Source organism: Lepidochelys kempii, chromosome 1 (genome assembly GCF_965140285.1).
Source record: "Lepidochelys kempii isolate rLepKem1 chromosome 1, rLepKem1.hap1, whole genome shotgun sequence".
In the NCBI taxonomy this organism is placed as follows: Eukaryota; Metazoa; Chordata; order Testudines; family Cheloniidae; genus Lepidochelys; species Lepidochelys kempii.
In genome coordinates this window covers 255664621-255682326 of record NC_136380.1, presented here as the reverse complement: position 1 = coordinate 255682326, position 17706 = coordinate 255664621, and the positions used below count along the sequence as shown (strand labels likewise).

Genomic DNA, 17706 nt, shown 5'->3' with positions numbered 1-17706 from the left:
CCTCAGTGTTTCTCACTGTGTTTACTAGCTACTAATACTGTTTGTGTTTCAAATGGTATTTTCTTCCCTGGGAGGCCAGCTGTTGCTGTTAGAGCCTGCACAGAAATCACAATGGCTGCATTGCAACAGTAGAATCATTTCATGGCCCCACATTGTGATGTCAGTTTGATTATGATTTCACTGAAAGGTGGAGCAGAAAACGTCTGGAAGCAAGTGAGAGACCCCAAAACATGTCTCTTCAGCAACAGCCATTGAAGTCCCAGTTCTGTCTTTTTCCTCCAATGAGAAGCAGAAAGTGGTAGAATTGCAGGTCAGCTTAGTTCTTCAAAGCACAAAAAGCTAAGAGCCATACAGACTTCCTAACTGCGCTGATTGAGGAAGGGACCCCTAGAGATCTCACAGAGATCTCCACAGGCTCATGAGTCAGTTGCCGCTCATCTTGCTGGAGTCCGAGAAATTTGAGAACCCCCGTCCTGTCCTGTCTTGTCACTGAAGAGCTGCGTGTTGGGTTTTCTCTCTTACTTCCCATCTCTGTTCATCTCCATCCTACAGTGAAGTCCTAATGCAAGCGATGTCAGTCTGTTGCCATGGGAATGATTTATTGCCAGAGAAGCTTGCTTTCTCTCAAGGGGGAGGCCAGAACTTGACCTAAGGGTACAGGGCTCGGGAAGGAGAAAGGGAAGAATCTGGGGGGTTGGGGGATGGGCAGGAGTGAAGAGGGCTGTTGGGACAGTAGGGTAAGAGGTGGGAGATGAGGGGTGGAGATTAAAGTGAATGGGGGACGCAAGAAGGAGGGAGACTGGGATGTAGGGGGAATGTGGAAGGAAAGAACACAAAGCCAAGTGGGAAGAAGAATGAGAGGGGACAGAGGGAGAGAGAATAAAGAGCACAGATGTTGGAAGTCAGTAAGAGATGCAAGACACAGCGGAAGAAAAGAGAGGAGGGTGAAAGAATGCAGAGAAGCAGCAGCAGTATACTTTCATTTAAAAAAAAAATTATGTAATTGAAAGACGAGATGTTACCAGTAATTGTACATCCTATCAGTGCAGGTGCACAGATGGTGTTTTCCACTTGTGAATCAGGATTGAGCAGGATGGGTACTGCTAGAACAGGGGTGGGCAAACTACGGCCCAGGGGCCACATCTGGCCCTCCAGATGTTTTAATCCAGCCCTTGAGCTCCCACTGGGGAGAGAAGTCCAGGGCTTGCACTGCTTTGCACGAAGCAGTGGCAGATCCCCCCTCCGGCTCCTATGTATAGGGGCAGCCAAGGGCATCTGCATGCTGCCCCCACCCCAAGCTCCCATTGGCCGGGAACCACAACCAATGGGAGCTTCAAGGGTGGTGCCTGCGGACAGGGCAGCATACAGAGCTGTGTGTCTTTGCCTCCGCGTAGGAGCCAGAGGGGGAACATGCCACTGCTTTTGGGAGCTGTTTGAGGTAAGTGCTGCCCAGAGCCTGCACCCCTGACCCCATCCTGCACCAACCCTGATCCCCCTCCCGCCCTCTGAACCCAGCCCGGAGCACACTCCTGCACTCCCAACCCCTCATCCCCATCCCAGAGCCATCACCCCCAGCCAGAGCCCTCATGCCCCCCCACACCCCAACCCTGAATTTTGTGAGCATTCATGGCATACCATACAATTTCCATACCCAGATGTGGCCCTTGGGCCAAAAAGTTTGCCCACCCCGTGCTAGAGTTTACTCTTATCCGTGCCATCTCTAAAGAGTAATTTAATATTTTTAACAACTTTTGAAATGCACCAGTTAGGGGTGGGGTTTTTTAAAGTTTTTGCTACCTGAACCCCTTACAAAGGATTTATGTGTCATCTGAAAAGCTTATTCTTGATATCTAATGAAAAGAGTGCCCCTGAAATCAAGCCCTGCCAGAAACTGAGCCTTTACATCAGCACCAGCAAAGATAGAAGGGGATCCTATTTTGATTAAATTTAATGTTTGTTTAACAGGAAAGTTTTGCAACTTCCCCCCTCAATATTTTTAAGGAACCTGTGATGGGGCTTAACCCCCATAGCCTGCAAGGCAAGGGAAAGAACCCCAGTTAGTCAGACTCTGCACCTGGGGGATGAATAACTAGTTATCTCCTGGCCAGAGGAGATGGAGCTAGGCCTTATAAGTAGGCAGAGAGAACTCAGTCTGGAGGGGTTGGGCCTTGGGATAGGGTCAAAGACAGAAAATGATGGCAGAAGAGCACTGTAGGGGTAGATTAGAATTCTGCAGGGGAAGTCCTACGGTAGAGACAACAGGGGAGCTACAGTGAAGCCTGAGAGGGGTGGAAGGGGCATTTAGTTTGAAGATTTGTTTGGATTTGTTCATTCTACTCTGGAATGGGTTTAGACTTTGTGAGCCACAGAATCCCCTGATGGGGAAGCTGGGAGCTTAAAAAGGCCTTGGCACGCCCAAGTGAGAGCCCGATAGTGCGTGCTAGAGATGAGGACCCCTGTATAAGGCTGCAACCAGAGAAGAGGGGGCACCCATAAGGTGAGGAGGTGCTTATGGGACCCCTATAGTCCAGGAATTTGAGTGCATCCAGCCCAAAAAGCACAATAAAATACTGGTCCTGGCCAAGTCAGTTTCTTTATATTCTTGCATCCCCAAAACCCTACAGTAAAACTCTGCTAAGGTTACAAAGTCAAACACTAAAAAGTTGGGAGATGCCAGAAACTTTAATTCCATCCCCTTAGGTGCCTGCATTATGATGCAATCTTTAATGATATGATCACCTACTCTTTTTCCCAGATGTCCCTGGCCTCATTCAGCGAACGGGTAACTTTTCAATATTTCTTTTTATCCTCCTCATTCAGTGTATGGTCCCAGACTTCTTTCCCATACACTATTCAAGCCCTGCATTGAATACAAAACTATATTACTTTCCTGATGGGTGTTTCTATGGTGCTCTCACCATAGTATCTGAGTGCTTCATAAACAATGAATTCGCGTTCACAACACCCCTGTAAGGAGATATCCCCATTGTACAGATGGGAGAACTGAGGTACAGAAAGATTAAGCCAAAAATTGCAAAAAAAGTCTATTAATTTTGGATGCCAAACGTGGAAACACACAGTCCCTGCTTTTCCAGAGTATTCTAGTGTTTTAGTCCATTTTATGTGTTCATAGCAGAACTCCCATTCACTTTGTTTACAGCTGTGAGTGTTCAGCACTTCTGCAAATCTGGCCCCAGGTGTCTCACATTGGGCACCCAGAAAATGAGGAACCCACAACTAATGGCCAACTGTGAACATTTTGGTATAAGTGACTTGCCCAGCATCACTCAGTGGTAGCGGCAGGGATAGAATCCAATTCTCCAAGGCAGCATTCAGCTGGGATAACCCTGAGACAATCTTTTTTCTTCCTGCAGTTCCCTGCTTCATTCACTACACACCTTTCAGCTTCTGCAACAGATAAAGCAGGGATCCTACAGGCAACAGTCTCATTACTGCATAAGCCTGTTTCATTCCAAGAGCCCCATCCATCCTGTGCACTGAATGAGGCAGGGGTCCTATCGAAAAAATAGTATGTTGTGTAATTAAAGACTATCTCATAATTAGGGCCCTATGTAAATCACTGTTTGTTTGTTTGTTTGTTTGTTTGTTTGTTTGTTTTAGAAAGTTCATGACTGTAAATGGCAAAGTATTTTACGGCATTTACATGGAATTAATTTTACAAATAAAATTAGTCAATTTCAGGGATTGGATGATGTTTTACAAGTGACATTGGCACGACATTAAGAGAGAGGTCAATAAAAGTGTTAAGAATAATAAAGCTTGAATGGTGCATTTGGGGAAATACCAGTGAGGAGATAAGGTCAAAAGAAGCTTTATCAGGGACTTGTAAGTGGGGCATCTAAGAATATACAATAAAACTCCTTTTACCTCAGAAACCCTGACTTAGTTTATATCCCCCTACAATGGGTTCTTACATGTCCAGCATCAAATATCATCCATGCTTGTCCCCTCACTGTACCTCAGTTTCCCTTGTGTTAGAGTCATGCTGATCTGTCAGTACTGTAATTATGTATGCTTCAGTTTCTTGTCTGGTGAGTGGGTGCCCACATGTCAGGGGGATAATTCATGCTTCAGTGGCCCTCTGGTAGAGTAGGTTGGCCCTTTAGCCAAACCATAAAGTTCTCCCCTTCCATAGCAACTGAAAGAGAGAGTCTGGATCAAAACAAAATAGTCCTTCAGCCCTGCACAGGCTAAACAGTCTCTTACTGTGCCAGTCTAATCTAATGGTTTCTTTATCCTCCTTGGGCTCAATAGTCCTTCCCCAGGGTCCAGCCTCATCCTACCCTCATTGAGGCAGGTCTTGGAAAGTGGGTGGGTGGGGGTTAAGGGCATGGGCATAGTTTGGGAGGAAGAGGGCATCCCCCCCTCCCCAAACTGCAAGTCTCAGGCAGTTGCAGAATTTACCCTCCTTCTCCAGGTTCTTGTAGGACTCCTCACAGTCCCTTTCCTTCAGCCCTTCCCAGCTACTTCTTCAGCTGTCTTCATGGAGTGATACCTTCAGGACTTGTCTCAACCCTGGTTTCCCACCTCTCTCTAGAGCAGTGGTTCCCAAACTTGTTCCACCGCTTGTGCAGGGAAAGCCCCTGGTGGGCTGGGCCGGTTTGTTTACCTGCCGCGTCCACAGGTTCGGCCGATCACGGCCCCCAGTAGCCGCGGTTCACTGCTCCAGGGCAATGGGAGCTGCTGGAAGCGGTGGCCAGCATGTCCCTCGGCCCGCACCACTTTCAGTGGTGGAACAAGTTTGGGAACTGCTGCTCTAGAGAGAACCACAATAATCTGGTCTCTCACCCACCTGGGCTATCAGCTGCTTTTTATTTTTTTAACTTGGTCATCACATGATCCTTCTGTCACACAATCTGGGAGGAAATCCAGGCACAGTAGGGTAGGGAGGACTGAGCCTGATCTCCTCGTAGAAGCTCAGCTCACCTGTGACACCTCTGAAGCCAAGATTTAGCAAGGAAATGTTCCTGTGACCCAAACTTCCCTCTTCTGAATGAATCCCAATGAGGTCTCTTATTCCATATGGATAAACAAGGTTGTGCTAGGGAGCATGTGGATGTTTTCCTTTCGCCCCATGAGTCTGACAAGCTTGAATAATATGAACATATCCCCTCAACCTGCTGCACTTATAGAAACCACTGTATGAAAACACTCCTCCTTGGTACCTCTTTGGAATTGTGCATTTCTTTGCTTTCCATCTGTTTGCTCTCATATTTGTCCTGTCATGTGAATCAGACTGACTGACAACCAAGCAGCTTTTGCTGAAATAGGGGGTAGAGTGAGGGGTAAAACTTGGAGTAGAGAGCATATTTCGTGAATTTCCTCCACTGGGTGATAAATGGCAAGAGAGAGGGAAAAGAGAGAGAAAGCACTGCCCTTTCCATAAGGGGAAAATAGAGTTTAGTGTGCAGTAAATGTCTCATATTTCCAAGTCATTTTGGAGCACATTTGCCAAAATTTTAAAACAGATGGACTCATAATTCAAATACCTCACAAAATAAGTGTCGTTATTTTCCCATTTTTCACGTGAGCTTGTAAGTAGGTCCCATATATCTTCAGCCCACTCTGCAGAGCTCCTTTTTTCCATGTTCGCTTCTGTTCCTTTCTGTCAATTAGACTCCAGTCGGGTTGTGATTTATGAATGCATTTCATCAAAATAATCATGCCAAGTGCTGGAAAATGGCAAGTCAACAACCACCATGGGATACACGTCAACAGATGCCAGGAGCAGGATCAAAACTTTTCCTGATCTCATCAGTTCCTTGCCAGGATATCTGCATTTCAACTTTATAACCTACTTTAGGTGTTTATATGCCCTCCCCCACACTTTACCATTGCAGCCGAGCTCTTCATTATTTTTAATGTATTTATCATCACAACAGCCCGCAGAGGTAGGGTAGTACAATTGTCCCTATTACAGATGGGGAAGTGAGGCACAGAGAGGTTAAGTGACTTGCCCGTGGTCTCACAGGAAGGTCTGTGGGAGAGCAGGGAATGTACCTAGCTCCCAAAAATCCTAGGCTAGTGCCCTAACAACTGGACCATTGCCATCTAATCGTTCCTTTTTCTTTATTTGATTTTATTTTCTGAAAAAATGGAAATGAGCAGCATTGCCCTGTGATAATGCCAGCCATTTGCTTTTCCTTAGGTTAGATTAAATGTCATAGCCCAGCATGTGGTCTCATCTTTGACTCTTCTTCAGATGGCTGTTTCGTTCCCTAAACTTAGGATGAGGAGCCTTTTGCATAGGTATGCTAACCATTGCTCCAAGTACCTTACCCTTGGTACCCTAACCCTAGGTTAGGGAGCCCTATGCATAGGTACCCTAACCATAGGATGGGGAGCCCTACCCTTATGAACCCTAACCCTGGCTCAAAGTACCCTATGCATAATTACCCAAACCTTACCATGGGGAGTCCTACCCTTAGAATCTCTATGCCTAGCTCCAAGAACCCTAAGCATAAGAACCTTTACAGTAGCTCCAAGTACCCTACCCATAGGAATCCTAACCCTAGTGACAAGTGCCATACCATAGGAGGCCTAAGCCTAGATCCAAATATACTACCCATAAGAACCCTAACCCTAACTCCATGTACGCTACCCACAGTAATCGTAACCCTAGCTCCAACTGCTATACCATAGGAACCCTAGCTCCAAATACACTACCCATAGGAACCCTAACCCTAGGTTGTGGAGTCCTACACATAGGAAGCCTAAACCTTGGTCGTAGATCCGTACCCACAGGAACCATTACCTGGCTCCAAATCCCCTCCCGCTAGGAGCTTTAACCTGTGGTCAGGGAGCCCTACCAACAGGATCCCTGATCCTAGCTCCAAGTGCCCTAGCCATAGAAACTCTAACCCAAGCTCTAAGAGCCCTACTCATAGGAACCCTAACGCTCGCTTCAAGTAACCAACCCATAGAAACTGTAACCCTAGGTCGGGGAGCCCTATTGATAGGAACCATAACACTTTCTCTGAGTACTCTACCCACAGCAACCCAAAACCTAGGTTGGGGTGCCATACCCATAAGAACCATAACCTTAGCTCCAAGCATCCTACACATAGGAACCCTAACCTTAGGCCGTAGAGCCCTATCCATAGGAACTCTAACCCTAGCTCCAAGTACCTACCAATAGGAATCGTAAACCTTGGTTGGGGATCCATACCCATAGGAACTCTAACCCTAGCTCCAAATACCCTATTCATTGGAACCCAGGAAGCCCTATCTTTAGTAACCCTAACTCTACCCAGGGAATTCCTACTGACTCCAAGCATAGCCATAAAACAAGGAGCCCTATCCTTAGTAACCCTAAGTCTAGCCTAGGGAACCAAACTGACCCCAAGCTTAATCCTAGAGTAGGGAAATCTACCTTTAGTAACGCTAACCCTAGCCTGGAGAACCCTTTGCTTGATACCCCTAACTCTGAGCCAGGGGAACCTTGCTCTTGGTAACCCTAACTCTAAGCCAAGGAGCCCTACCTTTGGTAACCCTAACCCTTGCCCAGTCAGGGAGATCTTCTGATCCCAAGTGTTATGCTAGCTGGAGAACCCTGCCTTTGTAACCCTAACAGTTACCCGGGGAGCCCTACACTTTGGAACCCTAATTCTAGCACAGAGAGCCTGACTCTTGGTAACCTTAACCATAGCCTGGGGAGCCCAATCCTTGGTAACTCATCCCTAGCCAAGGGAGCCCTACAGACCCAAAGTGTAATCCTAGCTCTGGGAACCCCACCCTTGAAAAGCCTACCCCAAAGTTGGGGAGCACTACCCTTGGAAAGCCTAACCCCAGGTAAGGGAGAACAACCCTTGGTAACCCTGACCCTATCCCTGGGAACCCAACCCTTGGTAACCCTACCCTGGTAATCCTAGCCTGGAGATTCTATCCCTGGTAACTCTACCCCAAGCCCAGAGACCCCTACCCTGGAGAGTCCTAGAACTGGGTTGCCCTAGCCCTAGGCTGGGTCACCCAGCCCTAGGCTGGGAAGCCCTACTGACCCCAAGTGTAACCCTAGACTGGGGAGTCCTGCCCTTGCTATGTGTAGCCTGAGCCTAGACAGCTCTATCCTGGGGAACCCTAACACTGGGTCTCCCTAGCCCAAGGCTGGGGAGCCCTATTGACCCCATGCATAACCCAAGCCCATGGAGCTCTACACTTTGGTGCCCTAACTCAAGCCTGGGGAGCCCTACCCTTGGGAATCCTATCCCTAGCCCAAGGAGCCAGACCACTGGTAACCTTAAGCCTAACCTGGGAAGCCTGACCTTTGGTAACTCATCCCTAGCCAAGGGAGCCCTAGAGACCCCAAGTGTAATCCTGGGCCTGGAAGCCCTGGCTTGGGAAAGCCTAACCATAGACCTGGGAGCCATACCATTGGAAAGTCTAACCCTAGGCAAGGGAGAACGACCCTTGGTAACACTAACACTAACCCTAGCCCAGGGAGCCCTACCCCTGGTAGCCCTAGCCCCAGTCTGGGGAACCCAAGCCTAGGGACCCCTACCTTGGGGAGCTCTAGCACTGGGTCACCTTAGCCCTAGCCTGGGGAGCCCTACTGACCCCAACCCTAGTCCCAGTCTAGGGAGCCCGAGCCCTACCCCTGGTAACCCTAGCCACAGTCTGGGGAGCCCGAGCCCTACCCCGGTAACCCTAGCCAGAGGAGCCCTACCCTGGGGAGCTCTAGCACCTGGTCACACTAGCCCTAGGCTGCGGAGCTCTACTTTCCCAAAATGTTACCCTAACCTGAGCCAAGGGAGCCATATTGGCCCCCAAGCATAACCCTAGCTTGGGGAGCTGTACACTTGGTAACCCTAGCCCAGGGAGATCTATTGACCCCAGACATTACCCTAGCCCAGGGAGCCCTAACCTTTGGTAAGCCTAGCCTTATCCAGCGGAGCCCTCCCCTAGGTTACCCAGGAAGCCCTACCATTAGTAACTCTCACCCTAGCCTGGGAAGCCTGATCATTTATAAACCTAACCCTAGTTTGAGGAGTGGGTGGGTGAGATTCGGTGGCCTGCATTGTGCAGGAGGTCAGACTAGATGATCATAACAGTCCCATCTGACCTTAATATCTATGAATTGAGGAGCCTTTCAGACCCCCATGAGAACCATGGCCCAGGGATTCTATACTTTGTAAACCTAACCCTTGCTGCCCTTAGTAACCTTAACCCTTGCCAGGGGAGCCCCTTGGGTCAAGCTCTGTCTTTCTCCCCATCTGATTCTTTGGTCAGACGCCAGGTGAGAGCCCTGACTCTTTCCAGCAACCAGCTCTTATTCCCCCACCTCAGGTCTTCCCAGTTCTTTTTTCTGCAGCTGGGGAATGTTGCTTATCCGTCTCAGGGTGTGAAAAATCCACCTCTCTGAGAAATGTCGTTATATCGACTTTAACCCCCTATGTTGGCAGGAGAGCTTCTGTTGCCATTATAACTGCTGCCTCTCGTGGAGGTGAAGTTATGAAGACGATGGGAGAGCTCTCTCCCATTGGCTAGAGCAACTTCACCAGCCGTGCTACAGCTGCATCGGTGCAGCTGCACCTATGGAAATTTGTAGTGTAGATTTGACCTTAATGAACAGCTATTCAATATTTCGTTTTCTCTGTGTTGTCCAGGGTATGGCCCTAAGCGTTATTTACTGCATTCTGTTCAAACCCAGCTCTGAAAACAGAATTATTAATTTCCTCATAGGCTTTTCTATGATGCCCACCACAATGGTATCTACGTGCTTCACAAACATTAATGAATTTATTTTCACACCACCCCTGTGAGGTGAGAAATTCTTATCCCCATTTTATAGATGGGGGAACTGAGGCACAGAGAGTTTAAGTTCACATGTGTCCACTAATTGTAGATGCCCAATTTGAGACATCTAGAAGCTGATTTTTCAAAATACTTAGCAATACATAGCACTTCATATACAATATATTTTCAGTGCATATGTGTTCAATGCAAAGCTCCCACTGACTTCAGTTGCAGCTGTAAGTGATTAGCAGTTCTGCAAACCAGGCCCTGGGATGTTATGTCAGGCACCCAGATAATGAGGAAAAACATAGTGAACACCTGTAAAAGTTTGGTTTAAGAGACTTGCCCAGCATCATGCAGGAACTCTGTGGCAGAGACAGGAATAGAATCCAATTCTTCAGGGCAGCATTCAATTACCTTAAATATGAGAACAACCTTTCTCTTCCTGCAAGCCTCTGCCTCATGCACTACACACCTTCCTACTTCTGCAACAAATGAGGCAAAGGTCCTACAGCTTTGTTCAGTTCACAACCCTGTTTCATCCCCACAACACTGCCCATCCTGTGCACTGAATGAGGCAAGGGTCCTGTGGAAAAAATAATATGTGATCATGTAATTCAGGACTGTGTTATAACGCATGTATGCACACAACGGGTCCAAATTAATGTTGCAGAGGCAACCATCATCCTGGCATTCCCTGACTTTTGAGTGCTTGACTTTGCAAACCTATCGTGTAATTTGTTGTATGTAATTTCCTATGTTTTTAAAAAGGAACACTGAAAAAACAGAAGGTCTACCATGTGGCAACATATTGATACCCTCAGGTTGGACCCTTTAGCTCCACCACATAGAGCTCTGCCACTTGAGCTAACCGAGTAACTGATAGTAATAGCAGGTGATTACCCTTTATGTGGACCAACACTAAAGGAAGAGGAGACACTTTGCCAGAGGGATTCACATACATTTGCTGAAAGCAGAGGAATGGTGAGAGGCAGAAGTCTTTGGTTCCATTCCATCCTTTGGTGGGAGTGTGCTGTAGTGCGCATAGACTCTTCTGCCCATTTGACCTTTTCTGCCCCTTCTCCTCCAACTTGTCCCAGTCCCAGTTTCCTTGCCCAGCCAGTCCCAGTTTTTCCCTCCTGAGTCCCCATCCTAGTTTCTGCCCACAATTCTAAATCCTATTCTCTTTGCCCATCCAGTCCCATTTCTCACATTATCTGGCTCTTTGTCCCCAGTTTCCTTGCTCAGCCAGACCCAATCTCATCCTCCTAACATCTCAACCAATCTCTCTCTCTCTCTCTCTCTCTCTCCACTCCTCTACAGTTTACAGTTTACAGTAATCCCCCCGCCCATGCCCATGTCCCTATCCCCACTGGCTCCCAGTCTCCCTCCCAGAGCTGTTCATTCAATCTCAATGGGACCAGCCCCCCCCCCCCCCACAGCTCCTCTTCCCAGTATCTTTGCTCGGCCAGTCCCAGTTCTCCTCCCCTACCTTTGCTTCTCATCAGATATGTCTCCCTCCCAGTTCCTTTCCCTGCCTTACTGGTTCCCACTCCCAATGTCGCCTTTTGTGGTCCTCATTGGCTCTTGGTTCCCACCTCATTTCTTTCCCGGTTCCCAGTCTCCCTCACAACACCCAGTCCCAGTTTCCCTCTTGCCCTCCCTCCTGCCCCGCTAGCCTCCAGTCCCAGCCTTTCCCTTATGTTCCTTGCCCAAATCTACTTTCCTCTGTCCCAACCCTGAGTTCCAGCTCTTGTCCCCTCTGCCTTCATGTCAGTCAGCTTCCTCCTCCACAGTGCATGGATGTCAATGAGGTGGCATTGAGAGATCAGGAGAGGAACAGGGTGCCTGCTGTCAATTTCCAGGATCCAGTCCACAACAGCTGGGAACTGCAATTGTCAGAAAAGTCTTGTTCAGTGTGGATGGTGTGATGGGTTCGGTCACAGAGACCCCCTTGGGACTTTCACCTGACGTGCTGAGATTACCTCTGAGCCAGTTTTCCCTGCCAGCTTGGGACTCCAGAGCCCTGTCTTGTTGAGCCAGACATGCAAGCCTGCTGCAACATAGACCCAGGGCCTCCAAAGCTGCAGGTTTTAACTAAAAACCACTCAGCAGGTTACCTATCTCCAGCACCCAGACATCCAGCTCCCAATGGGATCCAAACCCCAAATAAATCTGTTTTACTCTGTATAAAGCTTATACAGAGTAAATTGTCAACCCTCTATAACACTGATAGAGAGTTGTTGCACAGCTGTTTGCTCCCCCAGGTATTAATCACTTATTCTGGGTTTACTAATAAACAAAAGTGATTTTATTAAGTATAAAAAGTAGGATTTAAGTGGTTCAAAGTAATAACAGACAGAACAAAGTAAGTCACCAAGCAAAATAAAGCAAAAACACACAAGTCTAAGCCTAATACATTAAGAAACTGATTACAGGTAAATCTCACCCTTAGAGATGTTCCAATAAGCTTCTTTCAGAGACTAGACTCCTTCCTAGTCTGGGCCCAATCCTTTCCCCGGTACAGTCCTTGTTAGTTTCAGCAGGCATCTTGAGTGAAAGGCAAGGGCTTTCTCATGACTGGGAGCCTCTTGTTCTGTTCCACCACCTTTTATATCCTTGGCATAAGGCGGGAATATCTTGTCTCTCTGGGTTCCCACCCCTCCTTCTAAATGGAAAAGCACCGGGTTTAAGATGGATTCCAGTATCAGGTGCCATGTTCGCATGTCCTGTGAGACCCCCTCCATTCTTCCAGGGCTGGTCCGCACATATAGCGGAAGGCTTGCAGGAAAATAAACCATTTACAACCAATCATCCTAGTCAATGGGAGCCGTCAAGATTCTAAACCACCATTAATGGTCCACACTTCGCATAATTACAATAGAACCTCAGAGTTATACTTCATATTCCTAGTTTCAGATACAAGAATGATACATTCATACAAATAGGATGGACACACTCAGTAGATTATAAGCTCTGAAATTATACCTTACAAGAGACTTTTTGCATAAAGCATATTTCAGTTACATTATATTCACACTTACAAACATATTTTTATAAAGCATATGGAGTGCCACGTCACAGATGGAATCTTTTGGGAATTTAGCTGTGGAGTTCTAGGAAGTGTCTACTGAGCATGTGTGAACTGCACATTTTCAAAATCTTATAATGCGGCTAAATTTGGGCAGATTTTCAAAGTAATGCCAACAGGAACATCCCAGACACAAAAGCCATTCTCTTGCCAAATATCAAGACCTTGCTCCAAAGTAGAGGGGCATTAGAGCTTCTCAGAGAAAAAGTCACCAGAGTTTTTTAACACAGGCAAAAATGTATTTCCCCTTATACTCATTCTCAGAATCAGCTAAAGTGTTTTGGCTGACATTTTCCAAAAACATTCAGGGACAGTCAGACACCTGGCATGGAATTTTTCAGCCCAAACCATTAAAGTTTGGAAAAGTTATAAACAACAAAAACTGTGTCTTATAATGGGAAGTGTAGGGCCACCATAATAGTAGACGGTGCTACCATAATAACAGATGCTGCTATAATATGGGATCAGACTCTGACAAAACCTCCTGCCTCCCTCACCCTCAGGTATACTTTCCTCATCTCTTAAATTCTGACACAATGGTGAGGCTAATTCAGAAGTTTTTCAGAAGTCTAAATTTCAAATATCAGGTAACCTAAAAAGTAGCTTGTGTGTGTCGCTCCATTACTTTCCTGTTTCACTTCTAACCAGACCTTGTCACCCTTCTCCAGCTTAAGGACTGTACTTCCTGACATATTTTCATAAGAGTTTAGGGTGGTCTGATATGATCCTATCACCGCTTGGCTGTTTTTCATTAGCTGAATGGTCGTGGTGTTCCGGTACAACTCTACATTGTAGCCAAAGTAATAAACTCCAGGTATTTGACAAGTGAAAATTCCAGTGGCCTTATCAAAATGTTGCTGATCATTGTATAAGATTTCATGAAATATAATTGGTTGTTTAGGAGCTGGATAGTTTTTGGCAAGTTGCATTGCAAAAGCAGATTTCTGACGTGGTGAGCATTCTCCTGGGCTTCCTTGTGGGCCGGTGGAACCTGGTTGTCCACTTTCGCCCTTTGGTCCCATTGGACCTACTTTTCCTGGAGGGCCCTGTGGCCCATGCATTCCTGTGGAACCTGAAAAAGATTAAAAAAGAATGAGCTAGAAGCAGATACTTTTCCATTTGTTCTCATCCTGCTCTAATGTGACTCATTTAAAATCCCCAAAAACTTCTTTGTTGACAATGCCTGCAGAGGGTTAGTTAGAGACACTGCCCAACAGGGTGGGATTAAACTACAATTTAAAGCATTGCAAACTCCCTAAAGTAAGAGAAATACTCATACCATACTCAAAAACTCTGTTCAAAGTAAAACAGCCTCAGCTTTAACTCCAGAAAAAACACGCTACTCCTAATTATTGTCCTTGGGAGTGAAAATGTTTGACTGACACACACTCTTTGTGGTTTATTCCTAATGCCCTGGAGTGTGCCTACGTGTTTAGGCTCATGAAGCATTCTCAGGTGGGATGTATGTCTACAACTGTGTATGTGGATGAAGAGTGAGTAGAGCTCTGTCTTTAACACTTCTGTGGGTGGATGTTGTCCCCTCTCTGGGGTCTCAGAGCAAGGAGGTGATCATTTATCCTAAAACAATGGAATTCATTCAGTGCTGGATGTAAGGCAGGGTCAGAGGGGAAGTGATTTGCAGATCCCCTATGCTGGAACTGCTGGGGGCTGGATTGCTGACCCCCCGCCCCCAATCCCCCGAGCAGTTTAATTTAGCTCGAGCTTCCCTAATAGAGCTGGTCAAAAAATAATCCATTTTTTTCTCCCCCAATAGAATTTTTTTTTGACAAAACAAACTTGCAACAACAAAACAAATTATTTATTTTTTGGGGGGAGGGGAGGAAACAAAATTGTAAACTTGAAGAAAAGTTTCACAGGGGAAATTTCACCCTCAGTGAGTTCTATTCCCTGTCTTGTGCCGCCATAAAGCTCCTACGACATTGCAAAAGGGGGGAATCACTGGGGGACAGCAATACCCTGGCTCCATCCTTGATATGCCCCCTTACCTCCTCAGAACTGCCTGAAACATGTATGTGTGGGCACTCAACGCCCCCACCACCACCACCTGAGAATGCTTCATGAGCCTAAACACTAAGTCTAACCCAGAGCATTAGGAATAAAGCACCAGGAGAGTGTGTCAGTCAAACATTTTCACTCCCTGGGAAGGCCATTAAGGTGGATTGAGAGGTAAGTTTTGTTTTATTTTTTACTTGCCAAAAACCCAGTTCAGGATTTTGTATTTCACTGCAAAGTCTCTCCATGATGAAATCATTCCTAACTGTTGTTATCCAAATGTCTCTTACTGCATTTCTCAGCAGAACATCTGGTGTCTAATATAAATACATACCATATTCTTACCTTCAGAAAGGGCAAATCTCTGATGTTAGGATCATAATTCTATCACTAAATAACTGTTGCTATGAAATGATTCTGGTTGTTCCAAATATGCAATATATTGAATTCTGAATGAGAAAACTGGTGAAACAGTGCTATCAGAAGTTGGTATTGGATTAAATGACTCACTCAAATGTGACTTACCTGGTTCCCCTCTGAGTCCCTTCTCCCCTTTCTCCCCATTGAGCCCATTGTGCCCATTATGACCAGGAATTCCATTGTTCCCAGGAGGACCTTGGGGTCCTGGGAGACATGGAACAAGAGGGTTTTTTTCCTGTACTGCCATAGTGACTGAAACAGCCAAAATCCAGACCCCTGGAGGGGGAGAAAGGGGAAAGCCATTCATTAGAGCTTGCTAGCAGTGATTTTCTACAAGCAAAATACAAAAACAGCCATATAGATTGGGGTTCCAGGATGTGAACTGCACAATATTTCTCAGCCTACCACTACTCAAATCATCATTAATCACATTTATTATGTTAGTGCCTAAGGGCCACCAAGATCAGGGCCCTATTGTGCTAGGCATTCTACAAACACAGGGCAGTAGGCCCCAGAGATCTTACAAATGTGGGCCAAAGCCTTAAAATAAGGGTGCTCTTGTATCTCAGTACAAATGATCCCCGGGTGGAATTTGGCCCTGGAGTGGAAGGGGCAGAGTAGGAGAAAGTTTTATATAATGGTAGCACTAGCAACTCTAGGCTCCCTAAAAGGTTTGGGTGCCCACCCCTTTCCCACACTAGAGGTGTGTACTTCTGGCCCCACTGAAGTCAGTGGCAGAAATCCTATTGACTGTGTTGGGGCTGGGATTTCACCCCAGATGTCTGACCTAACATAAAAAGAAAAGAAGGACTTGTGGCACCTTACAGACTAACCAATTTATTTGAGCATAAGCTTTTGTGAGCTACGAAAGCTTATGCTCAAATAAATTGGTTAGTCTCTAAGGTGCCACAAGTCTTCCTTTTCTTTTTGCGAATACAGACTAACACGGCTGCTACTCGGAGACCTAACACAGCGGCACAGAGAGGAACAAATGTTGCACCTTTTCAAAGACTATCGCCGTTGCTACTGAGCTGTTCCTGATCTTAGAGGCACTGTTCCTGCCTCCGGACTGAAGCTGGCAGAATGCCTTTGGAGCCTGCCTTGGTGCAGTGTGCAGCCTTCCCCACACAAAGCCACCCTTCCCAGTGCGGGGGTGTTAAAAGCCACAATTAATCCCACTGTATTAATGAGGGATGGAGGGCCTGATTGCCCTCTCTGTCCCAGTTAGACACTGGCAGAGCTCCACTGATGCCCAGAGTTACTCCTGATTTTCCCCCAGCATGAGAGGAGAATCAAGCCATGTATCTCCACAAGAACGAAACTCACCTGATAAAAACACGCTGTGAGTTTCTCGTCTTTCCCGTGACATCCCGACAGCTGGAAAACCAGCTCCTTCGAGAGACCGTTTTCCTGAGTCACTGTATCCTGTTCCTCACCCTTCTGCTTAGGACCCTCAAAGACACAGCTATGACTAAACAGCTTCCTTCATCACTGCTTTGTGCACAGATGACCTACTGTGACCCTGCCTGTTCTAGTACTGACCTTCCTCCAACCAACAGGATACATTCCCTGCTTGCTTCCTGTTTGCTCATTGTGCTCTCGGGGCTGCTGTTGTAAGGCTGCTCTGCTCCACTCTGCTAGTTGCTGTATCTTTTTAAATAACAGTAATGAAAAATAACAGGCTATGTCTAACACAAATATTACTGACTAATCTAATTGCTGTATTTGTGTACGGAGCCAAATTCAGCCCTGGTATAATCCCATTGATGATAAGACAATTACACTAGGGTGAATTTGGCTCATTTCCTTATTTGTTCTGCCAACTATCGCTGTGGGTCATACTCTGGCAGGCTGAATGTGGAACAGAGGGACTACAAGGGAAAAGACAGGCTGGTATAGCCAACTAGAGAAGCTAGTTGTTCAGGAATGCAGAGGCCTAGGTTTACATAAACATGATCTATCCGTATACAGGCCTGTTTGACCAGCTGTCTTTATTAAATTTCCTGGGCGGAGAGGGGAAGAATAGTTATGTACAAGAAAAAGTGGTGTTGAGACTTTGGGCAAATCTACATTGCAATCGGAGCTGTGACCGAGGATTGTGTAGAGATACCCAAGCTAACTTTGATCTGGTTAGCACAGGGACCCAGAGCAGCGAAGCTGTGGCAGCTTGGGCTGCAGCATGGGTTAGCTGCTCAAGTACGAACCTACCAGTAAGTGCAAGTATGTACTTGGGTGGCTTGGCTTCGCTACTATTGCTCCTTGAGCTAGTTCGATTCAAACTCTTTATGGTAGAGCCACGCATACTGCAGTTGCACCTCTGATTGGACCCTTTGCCCTGTCACAAAGCACTCCTATGAATTTCCTTAATGGAGCTTAACTTTTATTAATGCTTAGGAAATGCCACATGTAAATATTGGCCAAGCCTACAG

The 17706-nt window shown here is 46.5% G+C and overlaps 1 protein-coding gene across 1 annotated transcript; it reads right to left on the bottom strand.

The window, feature by feature from the left end:
* Positions 1-12086: 12086 nt before the first annotated feature.
* On the bottom strand, positions 12087-16871 carry LOC140906359 (protein HP-25 homolog 1-like). Its single transcript, XM_073330139.2, has 3 exons — positions 16604-16871; positions 15383-15553; positions 12087-13916 (listed from the first exon to the last, which is right to left on the bottom strand). The coding sequence occupies exons 1-3, from the start codon at positions 16644-16646 to the stop codon at positions 13414-13416; spliced, it is 717 nt and encodes a 238-aa protein (XP_073186240.2). The 5' UTR covers positions 16647-16871; the 3' UTR covers positions 12087-13413.
* Between the last annotated feature and the right edge of the window lie 835 nt (positions 16872-17706).

Excerpts from the sequence above, each read along its gene's own strand:
- LOC140906359 (XM_073330139.2), bottom strand. The coding sequence starts at position 16,646 with ATGTCACGGGAAAGACGAGAAACTCACAGCGTGTTTTTATCAG. Across the intron at positions 15,554-16,603 it reads TCACAGCGTGTTTTTATCAG|GGGTCTGGATTTTGGCTGTT; the intron begins GTGAGTTTCGTT and ends CTCCCCCTCCAG. Across the intron at positions 13,917-15,382 it reads GGGACTCAGAGGGGAACCAG|GTTCCACAGGAATGCATGGG; the intron begins GTAAGTCACATT and ends AATCTTTTTCAG.